This window comes from Leopardus geoffroyi, chromosome C2 (assembly GCF_018350155.1).
Source record: "Leopardus geoffroyi isolate Oge1 chromosome C2, O.geoffroyi_Oge1_pat1.0, whole genome shotgun sequence".
Lineage (NCBI taxonomy): Eukaryota > Metazoa > Chordata > Mammalia > Carnivora > Felidae > Leopardus > Leopardus geoffroyi.
Genome location: NC_059333.1, coordinates 70562297 through 70574392, shown reverse-complemented (window position 1 = coordinate 70574392; position 12096 = coordinate 70562297). Strand labels below are relative to the sequence as shown.

The 12096-nt window shown below is 49.4% G+C and overlaps 2 protein-coding genes across 4 annotated transcripts in view; one reads left to right on the top strand and one right to left on the bottom strand.

Moving 5' to 3' along the window:
- Positions 1–7829: 7829 nt before the first annotated feature.
- Positions 7830–10673, bottom strand: LOC123610341 (collagen alpha-1(I) chain-like). Its single transcript, XM_045500982.1, has 2 exons — positions 9979–10673; positions 7830–8426 (listed from the first exon to the last, which is right to left on the bottom strand). Exons 1-2 carry the CDS (start codon positions 10671–10673, stop codon positions 8327–8329), a joined length of 795 nt encoding a protein of 264 aa, XP_045356938.1. The 3' UTR covers positions 7830–8326.
- The window catches only part of ITGB5 (integrin subunit beta 5), a 121852-nt gene continuing 120375 nt past the window's right edge, over positions 10620–12096 (top strand). For all 3 annotated transcript variants that reach the window (XM_045502350.1, XM_045502348.1, XM_045502349.1), the window contains exon 1: positions 10620–10741. In XM_045502350.1, coding sequence (XP_045358306.1) covers positions 10672–10741 — 70 coding nt within the window. In that variant the 5' untranslated portion in view covers positions 10620–10671. The remainder of the gene's footprint in view (positions 10742–12096) is intronic.

The following is a 12096-nucleotide window of genomic DNA, read 5'->3' as shown; positions in this document are numbered from 1 at the left end:
ACCTTGTAACTTGTCATCACAGATGATCTGTGTGTTACCTCCTTTACATTTGAAGATGATTCTGGATTCAGTACCAGAAGTAGGCTATTTGAACATCTTTTCTAAACAGACCCCCCCCCCCCCTGCCCTGTCCTTGTGCCCCCATCACCATACGCCAGTCTCCATCACTTCTCAAACATCCTGGGCCATATAACTCTGGGCTTCATGGACTGGACTATCATCAATTTTTCAGAGACTTTCATTGCTATTGTTTAAATAAAAAATTGTTCTAAATATGTATACGTGTAATGTTTACATTACATTACATTACAAAAATGGCTTTCACATACAAAGATGCTTTTGATTCTTACATAATATGACTTACGATTCATTTGTTTCTGCTCACTGGGAACTTTGCAAGGGTTTCCCATGTTGGTTGTCCTGCAACCTCGGAGGGCTATCAGAATGAACTTTCTAAGATGCAAATTAGATCATGATGCCCCCTGCTTCAGGCTTTTGGGGGTTCTCCCCTGAGAGAATAAAGCTCACGGAATTGAGGCAAACTCTTGTGGCCCATCACACCACCAACTGCTCCAGCTTTGCCTAATGCCCAGGGCACTGACACTCTGGCCCCAGCTGTCGCTCTGCAAACACACCTCCTCTCCGTACCTCCAATTCTCTATTCACGCTGTTCCCTGCGCTTAGAACGCCCCTTTCCTTCAACTGTTAACAATCCTCTCCATCTGTCTTCATTGGCTAAACCATCAATCCCCTCTGACCAGCTTCCCCGAATCCTGTGTTCCCCCACCAGTGCTCTCAGGTAGAGGCATGCCTCCTTCACATCCCAGGTATGCCCCGAAGCCAGCTCCCCCAGGAAAGGGGTGGTGCATGGCGAGTCCGTGTTTCCTTCTCCCCAGCACAACGCCTGGCACGGAATATTAAATGACTGTGAAGCAGCAGTGTGAAACAGACTCTCCCAGCTCAGTCTTGAAGAATGTGTTCATTATGTGGTGACGGTTCATTGTGGTGATGGTTTCACGGCTATATCAAAACTTGTCCAGTTGCACACGTGACATATTTCCAGTTTATTGTATGTCAGTTATACCTCAACAAAGTTATTTTTGTAAGTGGGGGGCGGACTCTCACACAGGGTGCTCTCAGACCTTCAGGGAGGCATTCTCTGATCACAACCCTAAGATAGGGCAGGAACAGGTATGTGTTATTCTGCTGTTCTTCACGCCAAAGTTTCTCTGGGGTCAGCACTGGGGGGGGAACCAACTGGAGATGGGACACTGGCTGTCAACAGCAGGTCTCAGCTGTCCGTTGGAGTCACCTGAGGAGATTGAAAACTCACTGATGCCTGGGGCCCTTCCCAGAGCACTTCACTGGTCTAGGGCACCCTATCAGGATCGTTAAGGCCCCCAGGTGACTCGAATGTGCGGCAGATTTTGAGAACCACTGTTTTAGTTCAGTGAGTGGTTTGGCCAGAACCCAGATCGCATCATTTCCAATTCCTTCCCGAGAGTCCGTTGTGCCCAAGAAGCAACCACCAGTTGCACCAAACTGGCTTGAGATTCAAATCTCTGGGGCAGTTTTGCCCCTGAACCAAAGTCCCCCCGACCCTTCCTAGCAGCTGGGCAAATCCCATGGCCAGTAGGTGGCGCTGTATCCTCTGACTTGCAAAAAACCCCACCTCTGGTAGGGCGGCGCTTTCAAAAGACTCCTTTGAAATTGTTAAGTTTGAATGCGCTAATACTGAATAATTTCCCCTTGACTTCTTGGCCTCTTCAATCCTCACTCTTGTGCCAGAGAAACATGAATATGACTCTTGTAATCTCACTCTAGTAATATTTGCATCATTTTCCCTGGGTCATTAGAGATCGTACGTGGTTCCCTTCATTGGCTCTAAGATAACTGAGTATTGAAGTCATGTTAACATCGTTGTGCATAAAATTTGATACAACTGTTCAGATAACCGATTTTTTATTTCATGGTAATTTTCCAAAATAGAAAAAGGAAATTCATTTTCACTGAAAAATTCTTCAGTTAAGGTAAAAGTACAAAATGCCACCAATAGGAAGTCTTTTTCATCAGCTTTCATGAGGTGAGAAGGTCTGGCTGTTTTTTTAAGGGAATGAGGTTGAGGAAAGGCCTGGGGCACAGCATAGGGGCCTTCCCCTCAACCTCCAGTCTATGAAATGTGTGTTCTTTTACTCAAAGAAGCCTGGGACAAATCATCAAAGGCTTAATAATTCCTGCAGACCTGATTTTCTGAGCCCACAGTCATGACATATGGTCCAATAGAAGAATTTTCTTCTGCCTTCAGGTGAGAGAAGGAAAACATTCTGCACAGGTCAGTTCTGGAAAGTTTGGACTAAGTATCGAGGGATGAGTCAGAGTTGACTAGTCGGAAGAGAGAAGGGATAAGGCCTTCTGCGAGGAAGAAACACGAACATGCAAAGGTGAGAGTGTGTTTACGAGGCAGAAACGCTGGGTGGGGGGTCGAAGGGCCTTGCGTGTCACATAATCACCGGATTCCTGGTCTTTCAGTTATACCAAGTATGTATCCCATCTTCTTTTTCTAAAGAGCAGGCTAAACACCTACAATTAGTGAGGCATTGACCACATCTTCTGATGTAGATAACTTGCAAGCCCTCCGTGGTCTCTTTGGAAGGCAGGAGCCCAGCTTGCTCAAGTTAAGGCCTGTGAGTATTCTGCCTCGGGTCTGACTTGGCTCTGTCCTTCTGCGCCACTTGGAAAACAGTGATTTGGGTGACCTCGTCTAAGAGCCACACACCCCTCAGCTAATTACATTTTGGCCTGTTGATCTGAGAGGGTGAAAGGCCCTGTGTTTGCTGTCAGTGAAGATTTAATTGTGGTTGGGGACGAGTGCTGGAAGGACAGCTATACAGCATAGAGCTCTTGTGACCAAAGGCGTGCTGTAACCCTGGAGGGGCCATCTGTTTAACATGACTTAGACTTGTAGGTCAAAGCTATTGCCCGTAGAAGTCATTCAGGGATCTCCCAAATTGAGGAAGTATTCAATTAATAATTACTGAATGCCTACCATGTACCAGGAATTTTCAGATGTATTTACTAATTTAACCTGCATACAAATATTTTCTAAAATAATCATAAGACTACCTATTGCACTTTAGAAAATATTACAATATTACTGTGTATTTCTTTAAAATACACTCAAATTATGTTAAGACTATGTTGTAGTCACACTGAAGATCAGAAATTCCAAATGAGGCAGCTGTGATGTAGTAGAAAGAAGAATGGTCCCTGGAGTCAGGAGATCTTGGCTCTCTCACTTATCACTTCTCTAAGCCCCAGTCCAAAAGGGGAGAATACGGCATGTTTTACAGTGATGATTTGTATGAACTATACATACCTGGCTGGGCGCCATCCTTTGGGCCTGAGCATGGCAACTTTTTGAACTGTGTCTTTGTGAGGAAGCTGGAAAGCCAGCAAATCTCCTACAGTGCAACAAGGCCCTTCTTTCCTACCTGAGCTGACCGCGATGCTAGGCTAACACCAGAACTCCATGTGATGAACTGTGGATAGTGCCAGGCTGGTCAGCTAGGATTCCTAGCCACATTTTCTGACTAAAGTCAAGTGTGGCCTCTGGAAGGCTTGTGGTCTGAATGTTTAGTTGAACCCAGAAGGGACCTCAGGTGGCCACTGCAGGCATCGTGGCTTATTTCATGATCTCTGAAATGTTAGAACAGACAGTGACTTATCTCTACTGAAGCCAGGGAAAAGGAAACTGTCAAAGAAGGAGCTTGGGTTTACATGGCATGAAGAATTTGCTGTGATTAATGATTAAACAATCAGAGTATCTTAGCTAGGGGGCTTATGGAAGATCCTGCGACATCATTTAAAGAGGTGCATCAGGGGAGCCTGGGTGGCTCAGTCGGTCAAGCGTCTGACTTCAGCTCAGGGCATAATTTCATGGTTCATGGGTTCAAGCCTCACATCAGGCTCTCTGCTGTTAACCTGAATTCTGCTTTGGATCCTCTGTCTCCCCCTCTCTCCGCCCCTCCTCCATGCTCCTCCCTGACTCTACTGTCTCAAAAATAAACAAACATCTAAAAAAATTGTTTAAGAGGTGGGGTGACCATCTTCAGAGTCCATTCTCAAGACAGATCTTCACTGTCTTCCCACAGGCCTTGCACCCTCTGTTAAAGGGCAGTGGTTTTTTGAAGGACAACTTTCAGTTGGTACAACAGGTTATGTAAAGCAGAGCCTGCTGCCAAGTGCCAAACACATTTGACTTCACAAGTAGTAATTACAGAACCAGGTCTGGCATGGACTAGAGTCTTCTCTTTCCACGTGAGCAGACTGTGGTCCAAAGAGGGGCAGGCCATTGCACGGCTGCTCAGCTAGGTTATGGCATTGAGACTGGAACTCAGTTCTTCTGATTTGGAGCCCAGATTGCTAGTTTTCCTCCACTAGCAATTATATATGAAGAGCTATATTCCACAGAAGGGCAGCAGGCCCTGCACACAGGCCAAAGTTGGATCCCAGGCGGTAGCCTGATGCTTGTTGCAGTGCTATTGGCCCTTGGCTTCCTGTAGACCCTGTCCCCAAGCAGTTACTCATCTCCATGCCCCCACCCCACCCCGACCTGGTCCCCCAGAAAGACATAGGGGGTCAGAAGCTTGTCCTACCTTTTGAAAAGGTGATCTTCTAGCTAAGCATTGTCTTAAGGACCGCTGATAGCGCTAACGCAAGGCAGGAGAGAGAGACAGGAAGAAAGTGGGAGGTGACAAGTAAGGGAATGGAGTGTAGGTGAAAAGGAGGATAAAAAGAAGGTGGTTCTCAGGTGGCCAACGCAGCTTCCAGGAGCATTCCCAAGTTACTGGCTTCTTCCCTCCTGTCTTCAGATGTCTCCGTCCCTGCCTGTGTTCACTGCCTTCTGTCCCATCCTCCTACTCTGTGGCATTTCCCCCAGGCCACATCTGCATGGACCACACCTGCTCTGTGCCCCTTCCCCCCCATCCCCTGCTATCTCCTTTTTTCTTGCCACTTACTCTTCAGGTCTCTAGACGTGATTAATTTAAAAGGTGTGGGGTGTGTGTGTGTGTGTGTGTGTGTGTGCTTGTATTCATTCATTGTAATTTTATTGAAACTGGAAAAGAATCCATGCCTTTAGGTGGTGAGAAGTAACTTCTAGAAAGAAAGAAACATATCGTGATGGCTTTGCTGGCGTGGAGAAGGCACATTTAGGGAAGGACTCCAGCAGTCTCCTCGGGGTCCAAGCCCTACGGATAATTTTAAAGAAAAGTTTTCTGAAAAGAAAACACACATGCCAAAATTAGTTGAAAAACATAACAACTTTCACTGTAATTTAATTTATGGATATTGTTTTTAAATGTTTCAGTTCATGAAAGCCAGAAAACAGATATTCCCTCTGGAATAGATAATCTTAAAAATATTTTCAAAACTAACCTTTGAAAAATTGCTCTCAGAAAGATATAATAATGAGTGTTTTCAGAATTGATAATTATATGAACAGGGCGAGGGCTGAAAACATGCAGCTTATTTAGCAAGAGCATGCTAGCTACTTCATAAATGAGTTTAAACTGCTTGTATATGCTTCTTAGCCTCAGAGAAATGACATTTCTATGACTTACGGCTACATTTTTACATTAAGAGCAACAACAAACAGAAAGTCCATTCCTTATTGTTGAAAATTTCTGTCAAGACCTGTTTTGTATTCCATTTCTTCTTGTGAAATTCTATCCACCTCAGGCTTGGCATAACCCCAATGTGAGTGCTTAACCCCAAAACAAACAAAAAATAACAGGGATCTACTATAGGCCAGTTAACATCGTAGGCTATTTTCACCAAAATGGAACCTGGTGTGCTCACCACGGCTTGTCATGTGCCCATCTCCCGTGTGTACCCATTACCTCGACATTGCCTCTAGCTGTGTCCTTGGTGGTCCCCTAGTGCCTGTAAACTCTGAGAGCCAGTATAGGGGTTATATTTTCCTAACCCCAGGACCATGGTGCACAGGAGGAGAAAAACCTATAAAGAACATTTTCCTATAAAAAGAAATCGAATTCGGGGAGGCACCTGGGTGGCTCAGTTGGTTGAGCATCTGACTTCAGCTCAGATCATGATCTCGCAATTTGTGGGTTTGACCCCACATTGGGCCCGCTGCTGTCAGCCTATCAGCCCCCTTCAGATCCTCTGTTCCCCTCTCTTTGCTCGTCCCCCCATTTGTGCTCTCCCAAAAACTAATAAATATTTTTTTAAAGAAATATAATTTGGTATTTTTTTAAAATTTTCAATATTTACTTTATTTCTGAGAGAGAGAGAGAGACAGTGCGAGTTGGGGGAGGGACAGAGAGAGAGGGAGAGACAGAATCTGAAGCAGGCTCCAGGTTCTGACCTGTCAGCACAGAGCCTGACGCAGGGTCCAGCTCGTGAACTGTGAGATCATGCCTGAGCCGAAGTTGAACACCCAACCGACTGAGCCACCCAGCCACCCCTAGAATTTGGTATTTTTAAAATAAAAAGTTAATATTAACTTTAAAGAAAATGTTGTACATGCTTCATAGCCCTGTTAATTGCTGCAAAGGAATTTTGTAACATTCTGTCACCAGGGTCATTCATTTCTTGCACCGTGACAAATCCTAAGCAGGACTGTTAAAAGCAGAGGAAATGAAGCCTATTATCTAAACTAAGGTGAACACCCCAGTGTTGTTGTCGTCTCCTCTCATCTTGAATAATGACCTGCATATTAAATTACAACTATGTATCGGCAAAAATTTTTTGATCTGGATTATAGATTGAATTTCACAATGTGCCAACTCACTATGGGAATGAGTTGGCATGTAAATCTGAATTGTGAACCAGAAAAGTTTTAACTAATCTGATTTTTTAACTATTTTTTTTAAATTATGGCAAAATATACATTACATAAAATTTACCATTTTAGCCATTTTAAAGTGCACAGTTCAGTGGCATTAAGTACGCTCACAGTGTTGTGCAGCCATCACTACGATCCATTCATTCCCAGAACTTTTCCATTACCCCAAACTGGAAATTTATAGCCATTAATTAATAATTCCCCATCCCTCCCCGCTCTATGAATTGGCCTACTCTCGATACCTCAAATATGTAGAATCGTATAATATTTGTCCTTTGTGTCTTATTTCACTCGGCATGTTGTCACAGTTTATCTGTGTGTTTTTTTTTTTTTTTTTTTACATTTATTTATTTTTGAGAAACAGAGTGAGACAAAGCGTGAGTGGGGGAGGGGCAGAGAGAGAAGGAGACACAGAATCTGAAGCAGCCTCCAGGCTCTGAGCAAGCGGTCAGCACAGAGCCTGATGCGGAGCTCGAACCCACAAACTGTGACATCATGACCTGAGCTGAAGTGTGACGCTCAACAGACTGACCCACCCAGATGCCCCACAGTTTATCTGTGTTATAGCACGTGTCAGAATTGAATTCCTTTCTAAGGCTAAATAATGGTCCAGTGTATGTAGATACTACATTTTGTTTATCCACTCATCTGTCCATGGACATCTGAGTTGTTTCCACCTTTTGGCTATTTTGAATACTGCTGCCTTGAACATGGGTATACAACTGTTTGAGTCCCTTTTTTTTTTTTTCAATTACTCTGGGTATATCCCCAGAACAGCAGTTGCTGGATCATATGGGTAATTCTGTTTAACTTTTTTAAATGTTTGTTTATTTTTGACACAGAGAGAGAGAGAGAGAGAGAGACAGAGCATGAGTGGGGGAGGGGCAGAGGGAGAGGGAGATACAGAATCCGAAGGAGGTGCCAGGCTCTGAGCTGTCAGCACAGAGTTGGACTCGGGGCTCGAACTCACAGACCGTGAGATCATGACCTGAGCCCAAGTCGGATGCTCAACCGACTGAGCCACCGAGGCGCCCTTCTGTGTTTAACTTTTTGAAGAACTAATCTTGTTTTAACACTAGAAGACACATAACATTTCTCTGGGTTATCCTTGCTCAAACCTTGAGAGTGAACCCCAAGCCAACCAGGGGTCTCCTTTGGGCCCGGCAGCTCAGCAGTGATCGGCAATGGGATGTGCTCCCAGCAGCTACAAGGGAAGCCGTTCCAGACGCCTTGGGCACTGCTGCGGGTCTCCCTTTCTGAGCAGGTGCATCTGTACACCCTGACTCTGCCCCTTAGAGGAAGGCAAAGCATTTGAAGGGCACTTCCACCCCCCAGCATAATGAAATGAAGAGTTCTAGGACAGGGTAAAAGGCGCAAACTAGAAACAAAAAGCTTCAGAGGAATTAGAAAAGGCATTTGCAAAATAGTTCTAAGATAATGGAGCATGGAAGAATGTTGTCATCATTTGGGACTCGGCTTATGGCAGGTCTGGGCAGGTTGGGAACTACCAGGTGGGATGCAATAGGGGCAGACTTGATTGCAGCACTTTCCAGGTGCAGTCCTGGTAAACAGGGGTCTGTGTTAGGCCTGTACCCATTAATAACTCCCCATTCCCCCCTCTCTCCAGCCCCTAGTAACTGCTATTATACGTTCTGACTCTAAGAATTGGCCTATTTTAGGTTTCTTATATCAGCAGAATCACACAATATTTTTCCTTTTGTGTCTAGCTTATTTCACGTAAGCAAATAAGGGTCTGAACTGGGAAACACTGTGTCGGGGGTGGGGGAAGTGATGCACAGAAGATCGGACATCAAAAGGCCTAAAGTCAGAGAATGCTTGATACATACAAATTACTGTACTTATCAATGCAATATTTACCCAGTTTTTGACACTTAACTTTACTTCCATCTAATCCATCTTTCCATCTCTGCCAGACAAATCTGAAATCACCACTTGGCACATGACAGCTCCCGGTTCAAACTGTCTTCTCTAGCTTCCCATTATTTATGACCATTGCCTCCCAAGGTTGGATAAGAGTAGCTCCCAAGGCCATTCACCTGAGAGGCAGGAAGACACTAGATAGACCTCGAAGGGGGCTGGAGGGGCGGGGGGGGGGGCGCTCTGCAGCACCAATTCTCTTGGAAAATATTTGGGGATAAGTACGATTTTTACATCAGAACAAACATGGGGATATTGTAGAATCCAATGTTTGCATGCAGTTTAAGGACAAAATCCTGGCCTTCAGTGAAATTTGGAGCTTTTCATCTAGGCCCAGTATACTCCAAGAGGAAGTTTACATCCTTGGGCATCAGGGCACCACCCTGGCAGAGTCTGGGAGGGGAAAGGGGCATGCATATTAAATTGCAAACTCCTTAATCTGGGCAGTCAGAACTATCTCCTGCCTGGCCTCTGGGAGCTGCCACTTTGCTCTTTACTCCTTAACTGCTTCTGTTTTTAGTAAAGGCATTCTGAACCTTTGGACAGGCATCCCAGGTCTGTCACTTCTTCTGGCAAGTTAACACCTCTGTGCGTCAGTTTTCTCATCCGGATAACAGTAGGGTTTTGGGGACAATTAAGTGAGTTAACAAGGTAATTTAGTGCCGTGCCTTGCTAGCACTGTTCTCTGTCCGCGTTAGACATGCTCTTTCTATTGCCTTTTACATGAAGACCGCCTCTCCTCCTCTTGCCTATAAACCATTCCAGTCTTAATCCATTCATCGTGGCCCAGCTCAAGGCCACCTGTCCCTTCTCACGCGCTGTCAGGGGAAGCTCCCCAGTTGCTACTGGTAAATTCAGAACCAGCTCTGCTGAAGGATAAGGTGAAAGCCTGAGCACCTGTTTCTGAGTTTATCAGTTTAACTTCACGGAAACCGCCAGGGATGAGGAAGGCTAGCGGCATATCGTCCAGGCTCGAATCCTCGAAAACGGCAAAGTGCTTGCGAGGGAAAAGTGGGCTTTACATGTGCCTCCACGCCCCACATGCCCTCCCTTCGAGATCCAGCGCGTCTCCTCTTACTACACCCGCAGGCGCCTCCGTCTCTCCTCGGGGCGATCGCGCTGCTGGAGGTGCGACTTTGGGAGAGCCAGACGGCCAAGGCAGGATCTCACCATACCTGCTCTCCGTCTCGAAGTCTAGCAATTCAAAGTAATCACGGTTCGCCCCTTGGAGCGTGCCCGTCTTTCCCCCTGGCGCCAGGCTGCTAAGAAAGCAGAGCGAGACCCTCCTTAGCGACTTCGCTCCCCCGGGGCCCCCAGTAAGCGCGGCGTAAGGGACTTGCACCTGGGCGCCCCGGGCTCCGCGTCCCCGGGCGGGTCCCCGCTCGGGGCGGAGCTGGCCCGGCCCGGAGCTCGCCCCGCCCCGCCGTAAACTGACCGTGTGGCAGCCGGGCGGGGGCTTAGAGGGGGGAGAAGGGGAGGAGAGAGGAGGGAGGAAAGTGGAGCCTGGCGGGCCGGAGGGAGGAAGGGAAGGGGCGGAGGCGGAGGGCAGAGTGTGGCGGCGCGTCCCGGAGCCCAAGTCGCGGCCCCAGCGCGCAGCCCGCCCCTCCCCGGCCCAGAGCCGCCCGCCGGGGCCGTCCCGAGCCGCGATCCCCCGGCAGCCCCGGGACTCGGCTGCGAGCACTGCGGGAGGGATGGTGGTGGCGGGGCGCCGGCCAGCGCAGCCGCCAGCTCCTCCTGCCCGGCCAGGGGGGCTGTGAGCCGGGCATGCGGCTGCGGCCCCCGGCCCTCGCCCCCCGCGCTCCGGCCTCGGCCCCGGGCCCCCGCGGAGCCCGCCGTCCGCGCCGCCGCTGAGGCCGGGCGCCCCCACCATGCCGCGGGCCCCGGCGCCCCTGTACGCCTGCCTGCTCGGGCTCTGCGCGCTGGTGCCCAGCCTCCCAGGTAAGTCGCGTCGCCCGCGGCGCAGAGAAACTTTGTCCCGCTCGGAGCCTCCCGCCGGCGGCGTGGAGGGCGGGGCGAGGGGCGCTGTCTGGGTGGGGGAGCGTCTTCCGGGCTCCCCACCCCCCAGGGGGCGAGCGGCGGGGTGCCGCCCGGTGGGGGGCTCGCGAGGTGCGTGCGCCACCCCGCGCGCAGCCAGCAGCCGCCCCGGCGCGCTGTCGTCGGCCGCCGGTCAGTCCCGGGCCGAGGAGGAGTCTCCCCTTCCTGTGTAAACAGCCTTGCCCGGCTGCTGACCGGCCCGCGTGCGCCCGCGCCCTCTGCCCGGGGAGGGCCGCCGCCAGCCCTGCGTGGGGGCCGGGGCGCCGCGCTCCCGGGCACAAAGCGGCCCTTGTGGCCGGCCGGGGGCGGGCGGGCTGCGGGGAGGCGCCGAGGGATGCCGCCAGTGCCCTGGTCCCCAGAAGGCGAAGGGCAGCGAGGGGGCGCGAGAGCCGGAGTCCTTGCTGGAGCCACGGCTACTCCGGAGGGCTTGTCTCTTCGAACTGCGGGTGCTCGGGGCCCCTAAGCGCATCCTAGAGTTTCACAGCACCCAGTTTAACGGCCTTCTTTTAAAGTGTAATCCCCTTGCTTCCTCCCGAAGCCACCGCCAAACCCTTGGGACACCGGCGTCCCAAGTCACAGCCCCACCTGGGACTTACCGACCTGACTCCTGCCTGGGTTTATCCCGAGATACACGAAACACTCGCCCTGGAACATTCCCCTAACTCTGGAGGATTCTGGGGCGGAGGGCAGGAGGTGTGCTATTGCTTTGGCGCGATACTGCCAGGGGCTGGAGGCTGTGTGAGGAGCCCTCACTTACCTGCTTTAAGTTTTCCGAGTTGGGACGAGAGTGGATGTGGCAGTTAGGAGGCCCCAGAGGAAGGATGCTCCGTTTTTGCGCAGGGGCTGACAGACAGATAAGCCACCCCGAGCCCCTACCAAAAAATCAGGAAGCTCTAGCTTTTCTCCTTTCCCGGAGGAAATAATTGTGCCCTTTATTGCTTCATTCTCTAGCAGGCCCACGATACTGGATTGCTCTTGTGCCTGGCTGCCAAGGGAGAGGGCACTAGTCCCCTACGGGGCCTTATTTACATGAAGACCTGGAGGTTTACCTCTGAGCAGGAGGAGGGTTCTGGGCAAACAAAAACTTCTTTAGGCCCTAATGCAAACTTAATACTGGAGCAAGATATCTTTTATGGGAAAATAATCACTGTAGAACGTGGAGTAGATCAGTGGTTTCCAAACACCCATCTGGCAAGCAGTGCCCATCGCTGATGTTTTCATGGGTCCTCAGGGAAATGCAGCTCAGAGAAGGATGGCAG